This window comes from Mytilus edulis, chromosome 1 (genome assembly GCF_963676685.1).
Source record: "Mytilus edulis chromosome 1, xbMytEdul2.2, whole genome shotgun sequence".
In the NCBI taxonomy this organism is placed as follows: Eukaryota; Metazoa; Mollusca; class Bivalvia; order Mytilida; family Mytilidae; genus Mytilus; species Mytilus edulis.
In genome coordinates, this window is record NC_092344.1 from 117,632,211 (window position 1) to 117,653,499 (window position 21,289).

At 31.1% G+C, this 21,289-nt stretch overlaps 1 protein-coding gene across 3 annotated transcripts; it reads left to right on the top strand.

The window, feature by feature from the left end:
• Window positions 1-743: 743 nt before the first annotated feature.
• LOC139502391 (uncharacterized) lies at window positions 744-20,873 on the top strand. 3 transcript variants are annotated; one of them, XM_071291846.1, is made up of 12 exons: window positions 744-887; window positions 3,369-3,405; window positions 4,161-4,318; window positions 4,769-4,850; window positions 6,698-6,881; window positions 7,447-7,514; window positions 10,096-10,172; window positions 10,823-10,929; window positions 11,406-11,557; window positions 16,396-16,518; window positions 17,102-17,116; window positions 18,220-18,460. In XM_071291846.1, exons 1-11 carry the CDS (start codon window positions 822-824, stop codon window positions 17,104-17,106), a joined length of 1,059 nt encoding a protein of 352 aa, XP_071147947.1. In that variant the 5' UTR covers window positions 744-821; the 3' UTR covers window positions 17,107-17,116; window positions 18,220-18,460. The 3 variants fall into 3 exon arrangements, with proteins under 3 accessions (XP_071147947.1, XP_071147939.1, XP_071147954.1); XM_071291838.1 differs by lacking the exon at window positions 17,102-17,116 and having other exon boundaries at window positions 18,220-20,873; XM_071291853.1 differs by lacking the exons at window positions 16,396-16,518; window positions 17,102-17,116; window positions 18,220-18,460 and adding an exon at window positions 13,286-13,520.
• The last annotated feature ends 416 nt before the right edge of the window (window positions 20,874-21,289 follow it).

Genomic DNA, 21,289 nt, shown 5'->3' on the forward strand with positions numbered 1-21,289 from the left:
ACTGCTGATACTAATAAAAATTGAAACTATAATAAATGATTATGGTAGAAATTGAAAGATTCTTCAATCATTTCTTCAAAATAAAATTGTAGTAGAGATACATTATCAAGTTATTATTATGTAGATCTAATTTTGTATTTACAGGAGCCTGACTCGATACTTGAACATTATTATTGTTATAAACACCAATGATTTTTTTACTTATACAGTAAATCGGTGATAACATCAATCAGGATACAAATGTTATAAACAGTTACAATGATCTTACAATAGTCAATAACATCGCACGTCACAGAAATCATACTGATACTGACTTCTATTAAGTTCTGCTTTATTTCAACCCAAAAGAAAAGAGTTAAAAACAAAGCTTCATTTCTGAGGTTTTCATTAGTAATCATTTAACTTATAACAAGGACGAGTTTGCAGACTTTTATTCGTTGGAATTAAACTCCTTGGTAGTCATTAATGCAGTGAAGTCAGGTTATCATTGTTTTCATAAATGGGTTAGTTGCCTAAGTTGGCAGGACTAAATTCTTCGGGATTTTACTATTTTTCAAAATTGGTACGAGTTGGAGGACTTTTATTGAACGGGATTTTAACCTTTTTCATAAGTGGGGCGACTTTGTAAGCAATAGTTGGGCGAGTTAGTGAAAAAGTGGGGCGATTTGTTGAGGGACGATATGTTCTTGGGGCGAGTTGTTATAGATTCCGGTAAAATGTTCGGATCCATCACCTATCTAGTTTTTACAATTACTTCGTTTCCGGTCGAAAGCGCCATCTGTAAACAACGAGCATCCTGACAACGAAGAAAAGAAGAAGAGATGGACTGGGAAAATAAGTTTGCGTCAATTTTACGTGAGGCAGACTCAAATTTGTCTAAAACAAGAGTAGGTGCAAGTAAAAATTATCTAAATATTGTAAAAGTTAATTAATTTGAATAGCACAAAGACCTAAATTCATGCTGTTCAATATTGCCAGTGGCAGTTCATGTTTTATTCATTGCTTAGTATATATATCATCAGTGTGTCACACCCTAATTGGATGAATGAATATTTAATAAGAAGCAGATGTGGCAATATTGCAACGTAAATGGGTTTTCGTGTGTAAACGTATTTTTCTTTCATAATCTGTCTCATGACATTATACCCTGCTAGCTCAGCCATTTACGTTACTGGTAGAGAGGGTTCGGCCTGTGCTTTCGCTCCAGGACTTCTGACAGCATACTGACAATACAACGAAACAGTAAATTCAATAAATGACAGGTATAAGAAACCTAAAAATGACCAGTGATGACGATTTGCCAAGCAATGTATTTGCTCATAGAACAAATGACAAAAAGTCATAAAACAGTTTCATATTTAATAGACAAAGACAACATAAATACATAAATCATATCGCGGTATCTCCAGGGCAAAAATATCAATTTAGAATTTCAATACACTTTCGAACTTCCCCTTTTTGGACAAACAATGCGGTGAAAAATACCCATACAAGTTAACCATTTCAAGGAAGCGTTTGGCCTTAGTGCTATCTAATTGAATAAAATAAAATGATACTAGAATTTGAAGTGTCCTTTTACTTAAAATATTGAGAGCTGTACACTATTCGTTTTTAACTAAATTATAATCCAATCAATCAAGTTGTGACGTCAACCTTCCGAGACAAAATAATTATACCCACTGGTTCCCACCGACTTTGTTAGACTAGAACATGAATCTCATTATTCTATGACTAGGGAACAAAAATCGATCCAGTAAAAAAAACCCATCGCATTTCCCGTTTAGTTTTCAATCCAACCAGAGCAATGTCTGAAAAACGTTTTTCAGTAAAATTGACCAGTTCAAGATCCAAAACCAAAACATGCGATAATACAAAATTCTATTTCAGAGTAATTAGGCACGAACAATCCCGTAGATTGACGACCGTTACTCCAAAATATCCCTCGGATTAACCCTCTGTCTAAATATCGCTATCAAAATGAAACCCATCTCTTTATAAACCCGAAATCATAAAATATCAAGCTAGTGTACAATTCCCTCCATTTATTCTGGAACGGAAACGTAAATTTAACATTTTAGAACTGTTTGACTACAAGACCGAAAAGAATATATCAAATGTAAAGAAATAAATATTTAAGTCAAACATCGAAATACAAAATAAATTGAAATTTAAAGTACAACTTACCAGTACGAAAGTTTTCCCCAATCTAAAGAAATACTGCCCTGACGAGGTTTAAATATTCAAGTCTGGACATTGAGTTCAAGCACGAGATAAACGATCCCCGCGAAAAAGTGGCCGGACAACTATAGTTATATATAGTATCTAAAAATAGAAAAAGGGGAATTTACGATGACCCACAAACGTTACAATATGCGCAATTGTTTCTCCATAGGCAGGAATGGTAACGTTTTCTTCTGTAGCTCAGCCCATATTGTAAACTTATATATTGACGATGGCTTGTTCCGAAGCTGAGACATCTCCACATACGTGGTTAAATTTTGGGGGTACGAAGTGTGATTTATTTTTCCGTAAATTAGCATACCCCAAAAATCCTTTTGTGATGCGGCTCTTCATGTTAAAAAGTCCCTTTTTTCACACAATAATCTTTTTTCAAATTTACTTTGAATACATATAATAACTTAATAGTTTTAACACATTTATTCTAAGGCTCTCTACTTTCCAGATCAACACAAATGGTTAAGCTCAGTCACTTGTTAAAAATTGAAACATGTCCAATATCACTACACAGAGATTTTTTGTTTACACACAACTATTGTGTTCCTCAACGGGAGACACATTAGGGATATTGTCCCAGGTGTTACCTGTGAAAGAGGGTGAAATTGATATCATTTCCAAGATAATTTTTAGTGATGATTATTCTGTTAACGTATTGCCTATTGGGAGATACAGATGTAAACACTGTACTTTTTTTCATTCCTTAATCAGCAAGGTAAGTGTAAGTGCTATAAAAATTGTGATCAGCTAAAAGAGATTATTGAAAAATTCAATGTAAAAGTTACAAGTGGTTGGTCATGGTGGTGCATAGTCTGAGATAACTCTGATGTCCAACGGCTGGTTTTTCAAATGCGTGGCATTAGAGAAAAGGATATACTGAGAGACAACACAAACTAAATTCCCAAACTTTATAATGGTTTTCAACAAGTGCTTTTTGAAATGTATATAGTTTAGGAGTTACAGTTGTAGGAGACCAATAACACCCTAAAGGTCTTTGCTTGCCAACATGTGACATCTGTAAAATTACATCTTGTTAATTGATTCTTCATGTTCATGTTTGTATCTAGACAGTAAAAGACTGTTTCAAGAAATTTATTGATGCTTAAATAAAATTGTATTGTTGTTTCTTTCAGCGAAAGATAAACTTCACAAGATATAATGACAGAAATTGTAAGTGATACACATGTATGCAATGTGTTTATTTTTTAATTCTTAATTACATGTACTTCATGAAAGAAGGTTTTAATCTAAAAAAATCTCTCTGTAATAAAAAATGATTATACATAGTCAACTCCAACCCTCCAAAAGGAACAATTTTAATTGCATGTACTATATGTTCATATTAATAAGAGAAAGACTAACCTTTTCACGATTATATATTCATCTGCCATTGTTCAATCTATTTAAACTTGTTTATTTCTACAAGATATCCATTACTCAATTTACCTGATTTAAAAAATTATCTCTAAAATAGATGAAGAAAATATATGTCTTAACTAAAAACCCAAACAAGCATGTGAACAATTAATTATATACTTCCAACTTTAATTCAAACATTTTTAAATTATAATAACCTTATAGAAGTAAGGATACATTAATTTCAACAAAGTACATGCAGATGTAATTATTAAAGCGAAAGCATACATGTAAAAGTTCATAGGTAACATTTTTTGAGTAAGCTATGACATTGTACATAAAGATGTATTTTATTTACTTATAAGGGTTTGCATATTTTTCTAAGTAAATTTACATGTTCAACTTTAAACATAGTTGTTTACATAGTGCTCTAATAAAATAAAACAAATATGTGAACATGTGTAAGAATGCATTTTAAAAAATCTAATGCTTATAGCCTAAAAAAATAGTTTTTATGTGTCTCTACATTTATTTTGTAAATTTTAACTTGTTATATTTTTTATTTTCAGTTTCTGTATCATTACCAATGAGGAGAACGTCTTCACTGTTAGAATTTCCCAGAACAGATTTTAACAGTAGTGTTTATAATCCTTGTACAACAGAGCCAACAGGAACCAGTTCAGGACTGGTACAAGCATTAAGTGATAGACTGGAAGAGCAAAATAGGGTAAATATAGTCCAGAAATTAACATCAAATCAAAAAGCAAGAAATAAATCATTACATTCACAAATCAGTGTTCTCCCCAGGGCCTTTAAGCATCATGGTAATGTGATGCTATAATATTAAATGTGATGCTATCTGAAGTGGTTTTCTTATAGAATATGTTATGGATGTGGGCTATATTTTTTAGTAACAAGATGGTATTTCAATTTCTCCTATTTACCAGGATGCTAAATGAAATATCTGCTAATTTTTTTTCTCTCATTATGCATAACATGTTTACTAAAATCTGATCAGATTGAATTTGTTGGAAAATTTCAATTTCTTTTTTTCCCTTTGACCCCACCCCCCTTTTTCATCACAAGAAAAACCAAAAAAAAAACCAAAACAAAACCTACTGACTAAATAAAATGTTAGGTGTTAATCAAGGGTGAACATTTAGTATTTCTGTTTCAGTTGATCGACCAGTTAAGGCAGATGGTAAATAGATTAGAGACCGACAGAAGTAACTATAATGAACAGATTAGAGAACTTAAAAGTAAGTTAGAATACAGTCTGACAGAAGTAACTATAATGAACAGATTAGAGAACTTAAAAGTAATTTAGAATACAGTCTGACAGAAGTAATTATAATGAACAGATTAGAGAACTTAAAAGTAAGTTAGAATACAGTCTGACAGAAGTAATTATAATGAACAGATTAGAGAACTTAAAAGTAAGTTAGAATACAGTCTGACAGAAGTAACTATAATGAACAGATTAGAGAACTTAAAAGTAAGTTTGGTTAAATTTTGTCCAATAAGCTTAGATATTGTGACTTGGATGGAGAGTTGTCTCATTGGTACTCATACAACATCTTCCTCAGGGAAGATATCTATGGCTAACTGTGTAACCCTAAATAAAGAATTATTATTATTTCTATTATTATTATCTGAGAAACCTCACTGATTATTTATTCACTTGCAAGTGAACAAAACTACTTCATTGAATTCATGTGACCTAAGTAAGAGATTGGTTATGCATTAGACATGTTCATTTTTGTCTAGCCTTCGACTTTAGTAGAAAAAGCGAGACTAAGCGATCCTATATTTCCGTCTGCCTCGTCGTCAGCGGCGGCGTTCACAAATATTCACTCTGTGGTTAAAGTTTTTGAAATTTTAATAACTTTCTTAAACTATACTGGATTTCTACCAAACTTGGATATATAAAGCTTGTTTATGATAATAAGATAGTATCCAGAAGTAAATTTTGTAAAACAAAAAATTAATTTTTTCGGTAAATTACTTATAAATGGACTTAGTTTTTCTGCAGGGAAACATAACATTCACTCTATGGTTAAAGTTTTAAAATTTTTAATAACTTTCTAAAACTATCCTGGGTTTTGAAAGATTTAAAAAAATTTACAGTGCCACTGTGTTTTGTTCCATTAGGAAAAAATATTTCCATTTTTTGTTTCCAGAGTCATTGAACATTTTATATGAAAATTTGAAAAAAATGAGTTCCTAACTTTCTAACCTCAGGTTCCAGTTCATTTTTTTACATATCTTTTAAAAAATAACACAATTTATGTTCTTTTAATGTATACAATTTCATATTAGTCCCCAGTTAAATAAGATTATTTTCCTTTATCTTTGAAGTCTTTTAGAAACATTTGTTCTAGGGAAATAAACCAGAAAAGTGCAACTTTTATTTTACAGAAACTTGATTACCAAAAGTTAATCTTTGTAAATTTTTAATTTCAAGGCATTTAATTTAAATGAACTCAATTTACCTTTACACATGCCAAAATAATAAATCTGCCTTATATAGAAGATGTCCATGACAACACTGTATACAAATAAGATCTGATGTGGTTTGAATAGTTATTAGACATCTACCTACAAAAGACCAAATGATGTGGATGAAAGCAACTGTTTGTCCTTGAATGGCTTCAACAATTATTTAAACCCATACCATAGAATATAAAACAAATGATATGGGGTATCTATCTATGACACAAAATTAGTTCGTGCTCGGCAAAAAACCCACACAAAAATCAAAGGAAGAGCACTTTTATTGCTGTTCTTCATCTCAAAGACACAATGAGTTTTCAACACAGAACAAAAAACAAAAACTCTTACCTCACTGCAAGTTAAAGATAATCCTTTTGAATGTCTTTAATTTTTTATTTTGGATAAAACAGATTCTATCATTATGATAATAATTTTACATTTTGAGTTATTGATTTTAGTTCTATTAGAAGAAAAATTATAATGTAAAGCTTTTAGAAAATAAGTTGAAAATAACCAACAAAACACTCATTTCTATTTAACTTGTTTTTCTAATGTTCAAGTTTATGGAAAAATCTTGTCATAAAATAAATTATTCTTGATTTTATAATTGTAGATGAAGTATATAAAATGAGTGGCAGTGAAAGTCCCAAAATTGACCGCAAACTTAACAAAGTTCGTCATGATCTGAATGGCGATATTCAACTATTAAACAGTGAAATTCAAATGTTACGCAACACAGGAAGTAATAAAATGTCAGACAATCAGTTCTACTCACTTAGTAAAGATGTACAAGAAGTGTAAGTTATTGATGTGTAGGTCAAAAGTCTTTTGCAGAAAAGTGTTTTAAATGGATATGAAAGCTTTATCACAACTCACAAGATGGTCTTTAATTAAAACACATATTTAATTTTGATAGTTGATTCATCAGCATTTACTGAAGTAATAATTCCATAGCCAATGGATTTAAACTCTCTTTTTTTAATTGGGTATATACATTTGTACATTAATATAACTAATACAGAGGCTTGATTTGTGTGTTTCAGTTTAAAAGCTGTACCAAAAAATAATAAAAACACAAAATTTGGTAAATTGCTTTAAAAAACACTATGACTTTTAACCATTCAAAGACCAAAAGAAGCTCTGTAAGTTTTTAAAATAATGACTGTTATGTTTTCAAAAATATTTAGATTTTTTCACTTAGATATATTTAGAACATTCATTCAAATTATTTTGAAGAAAGTCAGAAACACCAATACAAAAGAAATCAATGTTGAGACCTTCTACAATAATTATACTGAATGAAAGAAATTGTTGATTTCATTAAGAATTGAGTTTTAAAAACCACATTCTTTTATATTTTAGAAAGCAGAGTTTAAAAGATGACATAGGAACTATAAAAAGAGATATAGATACTGTCAAATCTAGATTGTGTAAGTTTCTCTCTTTATTCTCCATTTATGGTAGAACACCATTGTAGAAACCGTCACAAAAAATGAAGATTATGAAACAACTTAATTTTTGGGGCAGAGAGAGAGAATAATATCTTTATAAGAAGAAAACATGCCTGCAAATACGGAATACAAAGTAAATTTCTATCAAAACATATGTACATTGTACATGTATATGTCCAGCAATGGTCCCCTTAAGATAACATTAAAAAATAAAGCCTGTGTTGTTTTTACTTAATTTCTCTTTACTTCTTAAAAAAAACCTTTCTGCATTTAAATTTTTTTTAAAAATCACAACTTATTTTACAAATATCATGACTAAAATCAGTGCTTAAAGCACTTTACTTTTTTATTGTCAAGCCTGCTACTTTTGTCCGAAAGTTCGTCATAGGGATAGTAATCTGGCAGTTACGGCGGCGGTGTTAGCTCACTTCTTAAAAGATTTATTGTCGAGCCTGCAACTTTTGTTGCAGAAAGCTCGACATAGGGATAGTGATCCGGCGGCGGCGGCTACGGCGGCGGCGTTAGCTCACTTCTTAAAAGCTTTATATTTTAGAAGGTGGAAGACCTGGATGCTTCATACTTTGTATATAGATGCTTCATGTTACGAAGTTTCCGTCAGTCACATGTCCAATGTCCTTGACCTCATTTTCATGGTTCAGTGACCACTTGAAAAAAAAGTTCAAATTTTTTGTAATGTTGAATTCTCTCTTATTATAAGTAATAGGATAACTATATTTGATGTGTGCGTACCTTGCAAGGTCCTCATGCCCGTCAGACAGTTTTCACTTGACCTCGACCTCATTTCATGGATCGGTGAACAAGGTTAAGTTTTGGTGGTCAAGTCCATATCTCAGATACTATAAGCAATAGGGCTAGTATATTCGGTGTATGGAAGGACTGTAAGGTGTACATGTCCAACTGGCAGGTGTCATCTGACCTTGACCTCATTTTCATGGTTCAGTGGTTATAGTTAAATTTTTGTGTTTTGGTCTGTTTTTCTCATACTATATGCAATAGGTCTACTATATTTGTTGTATGGAATGATTGTTAAGTGTACATGTCTAGCGGGCAGATGTCATGTGACCTTGACCTCATTTTCATGGTTCAGTGGTCAAAGTTAAGTTTTTGAGTTTTGGTCTTTTTATCTAATGCTATTAGGTCAACTATATTTGGTGTATGGAAATATTTTATGATCTTTATGTCAGTCGAGCAGGTTTTATTTAACCGTGACCTCATTTTCACGGTTCATTGCACAGTGTTAAGTTTTTGTGTTTTGGTCTATTTTTCTTAAACTATAAGTAATGTGTCAACTATATATGTTGTATCGAAGCATTGTTAGCTGTACCTGTCTGCCTGGCATGGTTCATCTGACCTGGACCTCTTTTTCAAGGTTCATTGGTCTTTGTTTAGTTATCTTGGTTAATGTAAAGTTTATGTGACAGTTGTAATAAAGCTTAGCTTTATACTTAAGACTATCAACATAATATCAATGATTAGTATAGAAGGCGAGACATTTCAGCGTGTGCACTCTTGTATTTTAGAAGGTGGAAGACCTGGATGTTTATAAATGGTATATAGATGCCTCATGTTATGTAGTTTCTGTCAGTCACATGTCCAATGTCCTTGACCTCATTTTCATGGTTCAGTGACTACTTGAAAAAAAGTTAAGATTTTTTGTAATGTTCAATTTTCTGTTATAAGTAATAGGATAACTATATTTGATATGTGCCTACCTTGCAAGGACCTCATGACTGTCAGACAGTTTTCACTTGACCTCGACCTCATTTCATGGATCAGTAAAAAATGATTAAGTTTTGGTGGTCAATACCATATCACAGATACTATAGGCAATAGGTCTAGTATATTCGGTGTATGGATGGACTGTAAGGTGTACATTTCCAACTGGCAGGTGTCATCTGACCTTTACCTCATTTTCATGATTCAGTGGTTATAGTTAAATTTTTGTGTTTTGGTCTGTTTTTCTTATACTGTATATGCAATAGGTCAACTATATTTGGTGTATGAAATGATTTTAAGGTGTACATGTCTAGCTGGTTGGTGAAATCTGACCTTGACCTCATTTTCATGGTTCAGTGGTCAAAGTTAAGTTTTTGAGTTTCAGTCTTTTTTCTAATACTATATGCAATAGGGCAACTATATTTGGTGTATGGAAATATTTTATTATCTATATATGTCTGTCATGTAGGTTTTACGGTTTATTGCTCAGTGTTAAGTTTTTGTGTTTTGGCCTGTTTTTCTTAAACTATAAGCAATAGGTCGTCCATATTTGTTATATGGAAGAATTGTTATTTGTACATGTCTGCCTGGCATGGTTCATCTGACCTTGACCTCATTTTCATGGTTCAGTGGTCAATGTTTAGTTTTCTTGGTTAATGTTAGGTTTATGTGACAGTTGTTATAAAGCTTTATATTTTGGACTGTCCACATAATATCAATGATTAGTAAAGAGAGCGAGACATTTCAGCATGTGCACTTGTTTTATTTTAAACAAATTAGTTATATGTGTATATATAATTATTACAATATTTATTTATTACAGTTAAAATGGAGTTAGATGTAGCATCTGCATTTAATAATGGAAAAGATTTACAGAGAAAGCAAGATCTCCTAGATCGGGTAAAATAAAAAATATTCCATGTATATAGTAAAAGTTTGACTGTGGATATGTATGGTACAAATGTATATTTGTATAAAGGAAACTATTACACTTAACTTACCTTTCAATATTGCAGACTTCGTTCTCAATGATTTGGGATTAGACGGAACAAATAAGCATTATCTTCAATCTTCAGTCTTCCATTTGAGGCTCATACTTGTATTTGTCATTTTAAAGATTGATTATGTTCGATAAGACCCAGATAAAGCTTATACCTCAAATCAATATGTAATCATTTTTGCCACTGCATATCATTGTTAAACCAGTGACTAGATAGAAAATGTGTCTTTCTTTTTTTTTAGAAAATTTGCACATCATCATACTTGTATTATGAAGCCATAATTAGCATTAATATCAATTTGTTGCAGAATTTAATGAAAAACATGCCAATTTGCATTCTTTTTAAGAAAACAAGATACAAATAGAGTATGCATTTTTTTTTAAGAACAAGATACATATAGAGCATGCATCAAGACAAAGATATTTGAAATAACCTATCTAACTAACAATGTTTGGTTTGTTGAACCCTGCCCTCTATATTAAAATATGATGATAGAGGTGTTTTAAATTGTGTCCTTTGTTTATTTGCTATTTTTTTTCTTCAATTTAGAATGTGCATGATCTAGCAAAACAGCAGCATAAACAGGAATACAGACCATTGCAGGGAAGCTGGAGTCCTACGTCAGATAATGACAGACTTAATATATCAGAACTCAGGTATGGTCTTTTTGTCACAAACTTGATTGCCATGCTCGAAATTTACAATAGACATTAATTTGTGTTTTTGTTTTTGTTTCATCAAGGCCTTAGATGGAAAGATACAATATACTTTAAAACTTGTGTTTAGTCTAAGACTCATGACTTACATTAGCCATAGTTTTGTGTTTGTCCAGAAGACTTAGTTTAAATTAGCATTTTTGTGGTTATCTGAAGATTCATGCTCAGTAGTAGCATTTGTGTTGTCTGCTGTTACAAATTATCTGACTGTTTCATCTAAAAAAATTACTGGTTCATTAAGCAATTGTTTTATATTGTAATGAACCATTGAGTGAGTGAATATGTTCAATATAGTTTACAACTACATGAACCAGAATGTTGGGCAATATGAAGTTAAATGTTATTAAACAAATTAAATAAATACACCAATAAATTGACTTTTTGCTTATTTTACTCTAAGCTCTTTTTCTTTAAAGGTCTACAGTTTCATTATTACGGGATAGACTTGGAAACATGGAAGCTGTTGTAAATAGTCGTCCAACAACACCAAGATATAGTACTCCAGTGCCAAATGGCTACTCATCATCATTAAAATATCAGTCTACATCACCAAAGAAACAAAAACCAAGTAAGTCAAGCAAAAAACAAACCGACGACTCCCTAGTCCAAAACAGTCATATATTCCGGACATTTGTATAATGTCCGGTAAAAGTCTGGCTGGGCAAAGCATAAAAGTGACATGATCATTAATTACTATCAAAACACCCCCTACTTCAATACTTTCTAATTTTAATCAACGCTAATTAGTTGTTGGACAGCTAAAATCTACCTGTTCAGGTGACAGGTAAAATATTTTCAGTACCGGACATCGTATAAATTGATTGGTCTATTCAAAGTTATTTTCTTACATTTCAGCGGTTTGTATCTAATTGACTTAGTCCAACAGATTAAAATTATAAGAAACATGTTTATAAACATGATTTAATAAAATTTTTAAAAAAGTTTTAAATGAAAAATCGTCAGAACTACGTTGTATGAACGAGAAAATGTGTGCGCATGTGCACCGGTGGGAAATTTAATTATGCATCCTACATTTCTTCAAAAATGCTAAAATTATCATTGATACCTGTATCTTACTTTCATTTCAAGTATTTTGTTGAAGAAATAACGGGGAAAGAGATTCTTCACGGATTTTACGTATCTGTTTCTGGTCCATGTTTAACCATTGTCAAGTCAACATCCGGTTTAGGAAAATGTGATTTTAAAAACTAAAGTAAAGTTTTTGACAACGTCATTTAACGTCATTTTGCACAAATAAAGAGTCTAAGGCAGATGTGAACACTTCGAATGATGCACTGCAAATTTAACAGTTTACTTTAGAACATCAAATTCATATCAAAGTAGAGTTTTTTAATCTATTAATGCCAATCACTGGGATGGCCATCTGTTTACCATAATTGCCTTTTGTAACTTAGTCTTGAGGGATTAAAATTGGGATTAGATATAAAATGTCCGGTTGGCTCAAATATTTTTTGGAAGCCCTGCTCCCTACATATATAATACAAAAAAAGAAAGAACTTGCACAAATTGAACTGATGTTCTGATAATAGCCTCATTATTCAGGTCTTAAAATAGCTTGATGTAAAACCATGGAAAAGCATAAACAAAGTAACAGTTGAACCATCTATGGGAAAAGCGATTTTTAGTGCTGTTGATTAAATTCTTATAATAGGGTCAGTTTCACAATTGACTATTAGTAAAAGCTATATTTGGTGGTTAGAACTATGGTTTAGGTGTGCATGTCAGTATTGACATGGATCACAAATGATCTTGACCTCAACTACATGGTTTAGGGATTGGCTATTCCAGTAAAAATTATCCAGGGTCGAGTGGGGGGGACACCACTTATTTTTTTACCCCCCTCCCCACCTATGGAAAAGATTTTAGAAATATACCCCCCACTTATTACATTTATTTCCTTTCAAGACCCTCTACCTAGAGAAAAAAAAATTATGTCCCATTTATGGGCATTATGTTTTTTGGTCTGTGTGTCGTACCGTTTGTCCGTCCATGCCTTCGTCTGTCCCTCTTCAGGTTAAAGTTTTTGGTCAAGGTAGTTTTTCATGAAGTTGTAGTCTTATCAACTTGAAACTTTGTACACATGTTCCCTATGATATGATCTTTCTGATTATAATGCCAAATTAGAGATTTTACCCCATTTTTACGGTCCATTGAACATAGAAAATGATAATGTGGATGGGGCATCCATGTACTTTGGACACATTCATGTTTAAAGTATACAAAAAGATTGCATCCTGTCAAATAAATGTAAATTTTGTTGGTTTATCTATTTCAGTGCAGAATATTGGAGTCTTTTCATTTGCATTAAAAGACATTTTGAAGCAACAGTACATGAATTATAGTTAATAGTAGGACTAAAGAATTCCTGCACCCCTGTATTTCAAATGAACCATGCATGGAAAAAGATATATAAAAATGGACCACTCCTATCCAGAAACATTTTATTTAAACTTTGTATTTTTTGTTTTAAATGGTTATATTAAAATTTTCACAATAATTTTTTTTATGAATGAAGTCCTGTGTCAGATTAGAATTTCTCAGTCTGATGTTGCATTTCTCTAATTGGGGTTTGTCTGTTAGAACTGCCAAGCATCATAGGTTTGGTCTATTGTTGGCAACTGCTAGTCTTTTTCTAGATGTTTTGTATTTGCTGTTTTGTTTGGAATGTTGTCTCCTGGACATTATCTCTATTCCATTGAATGCTATTGATGATCCATATCTCAAAATGTACACATTATAGTTATGATACTTCACCCGTGGGGGCATCTTGGGGGTAGTGTATCAAGGTTCAATAAAGTTCAGGTCACTTTGACCTTCATTTTATGCTTCACTGACTCTAGTTAAGTTCATGGGTTATGTCCACATGGTATAGTTATGATACTTAAACCATGGAAGCGTCTTGGGCAGTGTTCCATGGTCCACTTTGACCTTCATTTTACGCTTCAATGACTTAATAAGTTCTATGTTTATGTTCATATCTCGGAACATAGACATGTTATAGTGAAGATAGCACCATGGCCTAATAAACCTTAAGTCACTCTGACCTATATATTATGCTTGATTGACTGGTTAATTTTCTAACTGTTATATGTTAATTATGGGAGGGACATCTGTGGCTTATAGACACATAATAGATAGACACATTATAGACATCTAGTTTACATCCAGTTTAATACTAAAAAGAAATCTCGACCAAAAAGAAGGTAATCAATGAACAAAAGAAAAACCCAAAAACAAACAACACACAAAGACGAACAACAACATTGAAAACTAAAAAACAAATGAGAAACACCGACCCCGAAAAAAATAAAGCAACCTCAGGTGCTCTGAAAGGGTAAGCATGTTTCTTATGAAGGTAACTTTTGGGAAAGGAGGAAAAGACAACTGTAGAAGGTCTGTTGTCATATGTGATATATAAAATCATTCCCTTTCTTAGAAACCAAGAAGACTTTTACGAAAAATTTTCCTTGTATATTGAGTAGTTAAATTTCAAACTATCAATAAACAGGAAGTTGCTGCCCTGCAGATCTAAAAATTGCTTACACATGACACCTCAACATGATCAAGCTTTAGAACAAATATATAATCATTGCCTTTCATAGAAGCCTAGAAAACATTGACGAAAGTTTGATATTCAAGGTCTCTCAGGCAGATGGAATGACCGACAGAGTTGAGCAATAACTAGACCTGCTTTCACCTTTGGTGATGTGGGTAAAAAAAAACTTTATTCTCATCCCCTCCATTCTAATTTTTCAGCTATCTTAATAAATTTCATTAGGCCATTTTTTCCCGTCAATATCACCCTGTAACATACACAATAAAAATCTAATTGTCTGTGCCAAACATAAATATTTGTTTATAGACGGCATAGTATAGATGTCACCCATACATATTTTAGTGGGGAGATGGTATACAAGGGAGAGGGTACTTGAAGTTGTTATAAATTGTATGCAATAAAATATTATTTTGGACAAAAAATGCAGAGAATTGGCCAGTTCACTTTATTAAGGACATATTCTTTGTAAGGAAAAGAGATTCAAGTACAGCAAATTTTTCAGGTAGGGCAACCAGTTGGCAACAACCATTTCATATTTCAAGTGTTAGGTGGAGATTGGGTCTGGGATTTTAATAAAATATTATTTGGTCATGTTGGTAGGCTCGGTCGTAACTTTCTATTTTGTAAACAATTTATTTTTCAACAGGCAACGATTGGGCAAGATGATATACTTTCCTGAATACCAAGGTCAGATTATTCAGCAAAATTAGGCTTATTTTTGTTTTAGAAATATCCACGGCCGCCTACAAACAAGAACAAATCAAATGGTCCGTAGCATAAATATTTTTAGGGACCTAGTAGTTAAGATGTCAGCCACACATATTTTTTTAGGAAAAGGGAAGGCAAGGGAGAAAGCGTACTTCAAGAAGTTATAAATTGTATGCAATAAAAATTTATAACAAACATTGCAAAGAATTGGCCAGTTCTCCTTTCAAAGGACATACTCTTTGCAGAGAAAGAGAAACAAATAGCCAAACATCAGTAAAGATAAATATTATATATTCCAACATTGTGTGGTACATGTATATGCACAAATTGTGTCTGCATTCATATAAACAGAGACAATTTTGTAATCTTGACCATCTGCTAGTTTACAGACATATTTATCTCCTTGATTACTTCCATGACCTATTTCAAAATTACACTAGCTTTCTAATAAAGTCAATAATTTTCCTTCAAATGCATCTATCAGGTCTTTCGACCTGTTATTTATCAGAGAAAACATCACTTTCTACATCTATGGACTAAAGTTGAGCACATGTGTGCACCAAATCGGGTAGATAACTTCGACTTCCGAGAGCTAACTCTCCCTGCTTCCAGCTTGTCACGTTTGATAAGAACACAAACAGATGCTTAAAATTAATGACCTGCCAACTTTTTTTGCATTCGAATGACCTTTTCAGGAAAATCTTCCTTCATAACAGGGGGTACAATATGTTTAACCTATCATTCAGAAACCCCCCACCAACAGAAATATAATTATGTTGATAACTCCCCACCTATGTAAAAAAATATCGTCAGCGTTCTGCCCATTCTAGGTAAATTTTACTGGAAAAGTCCTCATGTAATAAGTGATAGGTTTTCTTTTAAAATAACTGTTTTTAGTTGGATGATATATATACTTTGTATTTCATGATTGAAATGTCTTCTGTAGATTTGACCTTGACCTCACAGACTTTGAAGAAAGTATTCAGTCATAAATACTGTAAATTCAGAAATTATTGCATGCATCTATTATTGCGATTTTGTCATTTTAGAAACATCGCAATAGTTTTGGAATTTACAGTAATAAAATCCAATTTGTATTTTAAATTGATTATTTATTCCAGTATACAAGGCCAGTATCAAGTTAGATAATGATGTAGATTCAGACGACTTCTTGGTGTCTGATGATGATTCTGATTTAGAAATATTTAACCCAAAGAAACAAGATATTAAAGGTTTAGACAGTGGTAAGGATTTTAAGTTGTAAGATGTTCAAGATATGTAGACATTCATTAGAATATCACAGAATCTATACATTGAAATTTGTATTAATTGGCACTAGGCTCATCATAGATGCAATCAGCCAATTTGAGTTTGAAAATATTTCTCTATTTATACCATTTAGAAAAATACAAACAAAATCTTTTAAAAATGAATTAGTGAAAGGGAATGTGATATCAATAGCTTTCAGGAGGTTCAACACACAAGTTTTTTTTTGAATTGCACAAGGAATATAAGGATATGTAAAGAAATGATTGACATAAACTTCATGTGAGCACAAAGTATTCTATTATGGATAACTTGGTGTGCTAGCTCTACAAAGGACTTTACCTTACTTTACACTTTGTAGCTGAAGGGAAAGAAACAGATTGGAACAAACTGGAAAATTAAAAACTTGTATCATCATGATTAGTAAAGATTAATAAAAGATTAATTAAAGTTTTGATGTAAAGTTTTGATGTAAAGTTCATTTGTATGCGTATATATGTTTATTATGAATTATCTCCCTTTGATAAGAATCTTGATACTTTTTCATGAATTTCCTTCAAGGTTGATTCGTATCAGGTAAACATGTTCATTATTCTAATGGAGAGAGGTCAAAAGTTATAAAAGCAATAGATATTACAAACAGTACACATTACCTTTGTTAAACTAATTTAGTTGTTTTAGAAACGCTCTTTAAGCCTTCCTTTTTCTTCTATATATCCTGCCAATATTTCAATAGCTAAACGTTATAAATCTAGATTGTTCAAAGTCTTAAAATTTGATTTGAACTGGTAATTGTTCTGTAAAAGATCAAATACTTCAATGAGGGCCATCATGGTATATCTCTTTTCATAAATTCATTAAAAAAAAGTCTGTAGCAGTATTTGTTAAAAAACATCAGGCTGTTTAATTATTTGATATCTATTGCTTTGTATTATAATTTTGTTATAAAAAAATAATATATCAGTTTAGTTATATGGGGCAGGTTTCATTTAATATGAAATACTTAACAGATAAACCTTAAATGGAACTTGAAACAATTTGTGCATGGTAATTATTTAAACATAGTTAAAGATAATTTGTGTAAGATTTATTTGTTAAACAATCTAGAGTACTGTGCTGAATTGTTTCAAGGTTTTTAAGTAAATTAATTCACCTTTTTTTATTAGTTATTACAATTCACAATTTAATTTATGTTATATTAATACAAACAAAATGTTCCTTCTGTTAAGATGTACATGTATATATGATTTGCATACACCAAGATGAAGGTTGACAGTGATATCTTATATTCTTCAAAATTTGTGTGGCCATATTGATGTAATGTGTTATTGTTCTAATCTCTTATGAATAAACAAATATCTGTCTACTTAGATTTACCTTCAAACTAAGTGTTATCATGTTCAGAAATGGTACAGAAATTATAACACATTGACTGCTGTATCAAAAATAGCAACACAATCAAAATGAAGTGGAAAAACTCAAACTTGAGTTGATGTACTGGAGCATTTATGATTGATTCATACAAATTACATTGTGGTAATTCAACACCATGTTCTTTTACTCGTTATAAAAAACGGTGAAGTTACAAGTGACATTCTCTTTAATGATATGTATATGGAACTTATGGTTTTTTTCCTGTTACATGAGGCTGAATAATTCTTTGTATTTTGTAATTACAGATGATGATGATTTAGATTTGGACGACCTTGATCTTGATGACGAGATGGGCTCCTTAGATTCAGAGCTGAATGACTTGTAGCTAACAAGAAAATATGATTCAGGGCTGAGTGAACTGAAGCTGAAGAGAAAATACTGTTATCACAGAAATTAAGCAATATATAATATTCACATGTATTATTGTTAGAAATTTTTTAAAGTGTATATTTGAAGACTATTTTATCATAATAGATAATTTCACTTGATTTATATTTCCTGTGAACATACTTAATCTTACATGACCTCATAAATGGTGGTTATAAAAGTTTAAATGTGTAAAATTATACGAAATATATATACTTGCCAACCATTGAGAATCAATTTCTAGAAATACGATTTTTTTTTATAATTTTCTCATTGTTTTTTTTTATCTTATGTGTTGAGTATTTAGATGCTTTACACATACAAAATTTGTAAAAAAAATTGTTTAAAAGGTAAAAGAAACATTTAACATTTTAACTTAATAACCATTTTTCTCAAAACAGTATTTAACAAAATATATGTATGGGGTATTTATACACTATATTGATTGATACAGCCCAAAGTGCTTTTGTTTTTAGCTTAGTTAATCAAAAGTTTTTGATAACACTGCCAGTTATTTGTGGCTTCTTTTCTTTACTAACCTTCACATTTTACATTTAACTTGCTATCAAATCTTTGAGGAAACATTAAGACAAACAAAAATTGTATTTGATGACACGTTTCTGATATTAAAGGTTATCACTACACATGCCTGATAACATTGCTGAAAATTAAAAAAGTTCTTATTCAAGAGTGTTCATTTAAACCTGAATTCAGGTAAAATTTCAATCCATATTGTAGCTGTTGTGTGTTAAAAATGCTTGACAAAGAGCTTTGATGTATAAAACCCTTTTTTGGGTCTAGTCTTTTTGAATATTGTAATAGAAATTTAATTTGTAGCAGCTGTATATTAATCTTCTTTGATCTTCACAATTTTTGGGTTCTGATATTTTTTAAAGAAATTTAGTAAAACACGAAAATCAGTGCTAGATTATTTAAGTGTATGACCATTGTATTTAAAATTAGTTTTGTAAAACAAAATCAGATCTTGTTGAGTTAAATGTTAAAAATCTGTAGAATCTCTATGCTAGATATTGCCTGTTTATATACAATGTTCCATATACACAATATATATATTTATCCATGACAACTTATACTCGTCATAATAATCAGAAACTTATACATGTATGTTAGAATGATGTTTGTTAATTTGAAACTGATGTGTGTATGTGTGTTGTATTTGAAGTGAAGGGTAATTGTTAACTTACAAACAACAGAATGTGATTAGGAAATATTAGAATGCTTTTTTAAATAACATCTACAATCATTGATATATGCTGTTCTTTTTCCTTTATGCAGTTTATCAACATTAACTTGTGTCATCTGTAAAATGAAGCATTATCATCTGCATTTAGATATTAAAGATATTTTGTATTGCTGTAAAAGTAATTGGATTGATGGGTTAAGGAAGAAAAAAGAAAATCCATATATATCAAATTACATTTCATATCAAGGAACTCACAGTTTTATGTGTGTAGGATCTCTTGCAAAAGCAAATGAAAAATGAAAGATTTTTGTTCCACTTTTCAGATTTTTCTTGAAATTGTGCATTCAAAAGTTTTACAAATGTATTTAATATGCAGCTTAAATTTGTATATTTAAAAAACACATTGCTACTCATACCCTCAAAATTGATAATTGTATAGTTTTTACACTAACACAATTAATAAAATAATGGATGTTTTCCATTGCTGTATAATTAATGTTACAACATTTTACTTTACTAATAAATTTGTGCTTTCCTGTGATAATTTGTATTTGAAGTGTATTGAATACAATAATAAATACTTCTCTGTATGTAGAATCTCTGCAGAAAAAATCAAAAGTTCTCAAAAACTTCCATCCAATATTTGTAAAGGTGCTTACAAGTTAGCATACACATATTATGCAAAGGAGTAGGTCCAGTAAGACCTTTTTGTGGCTCCAAAATATAGCAGGTTTGCAAAATTATTCAAATGTAAATTTTTAGCTATTTATTGGAAAGTAGAATACCTCTGCTACATAAATATGGGCTGTTTTTGACAATACATTGCACATATATCGGGTGCTACCATCACTAAGTCATGCTAAATTACGGAAACCTTCACATTTTTAGCATTTTAGTTAAATTTAAGACGGTTTCCGCCTTAAATGGAAGTGGCCGCATTCGTGTTCATTCTTAATATTTAAATGTAAGTAGTATTTGATGACAATTCATAACAGGTTGAGAGTGAACACGGACGCGGCCACTTTCATTTTTGACAAAAACTATATTAGAAGTGACATATAATGGTATATTTGATAGATTTTTCATATTTAAGCTTGAATTTGAGCGTCTGTAATGACTTAATCAGTTCAAATCTTTCACATAAACTAATTGAATCGACTATAGTGGACACTTAAGTGTTTAAAAAGTAAAAAATCTTTCAACCTAAAATTTGAGGCCAAAATAGGCCCTTACCGGACATACTCCTTTTATATTTGTATGCATTCGTCTGTGATGATTATTTTATATCTGTTGTGTAATTTTGTTATTAAAATGTTATATATTTGTAAATATTTGTTTTGTCACGGCCAAAATTTTGCATCTTTTTTTTTGTTTAGTAAATATGAGTGGAACCCTTCAAACTATCAGAATATGATTAGAAAAAAAGGAGAATTTCTGTTTAGTATCCTTACAGCAGTATAATTACAATAGTGTATGGTAATATTGAATGAGGTTAAATTTAAATTTTTAGCTCATTGGAGTTAATTGTACTGTGTACTTATCTTCCATGAAGTTTGGAAACTCATAAGCTTTATTATGCACTAGAAACAGTATTTCCATAATGCAGTGATATGCTTTGACCCTTAATATTTATAGATAGAGTTCTTTGTGTGAAGTTTGTTTAAGATAGTGGTAATTGTTTCATCTTTAAGGCTTATAAGCTTTTTCTGAATCTTTATAATTCTGACCTGAATATGCATTATTGT

Coding starts and splice junctions, on each gene's coding strand:
- LOC139502391 (XM_071291838.1), top strand. CDS start 822: ATGGACTGGGAAAATAAGTTTGCGTCAATTTTACGTGAGGCAGACTCA. Junction 4,319..4,768: donor GACTGGAAGAGCAAAATAGG/GTAAATATAGTC, acceptor TTTCTGTTTCAG/TTGATCGACCAGTTAAGGCA. Junction 11,558..16,395: donor ACCAAAGAAACAAAAACCAA/GTAAGTCAAGCA, acceptor TATTTATTCCAG/TATACAAGGCCAGTATCAAG.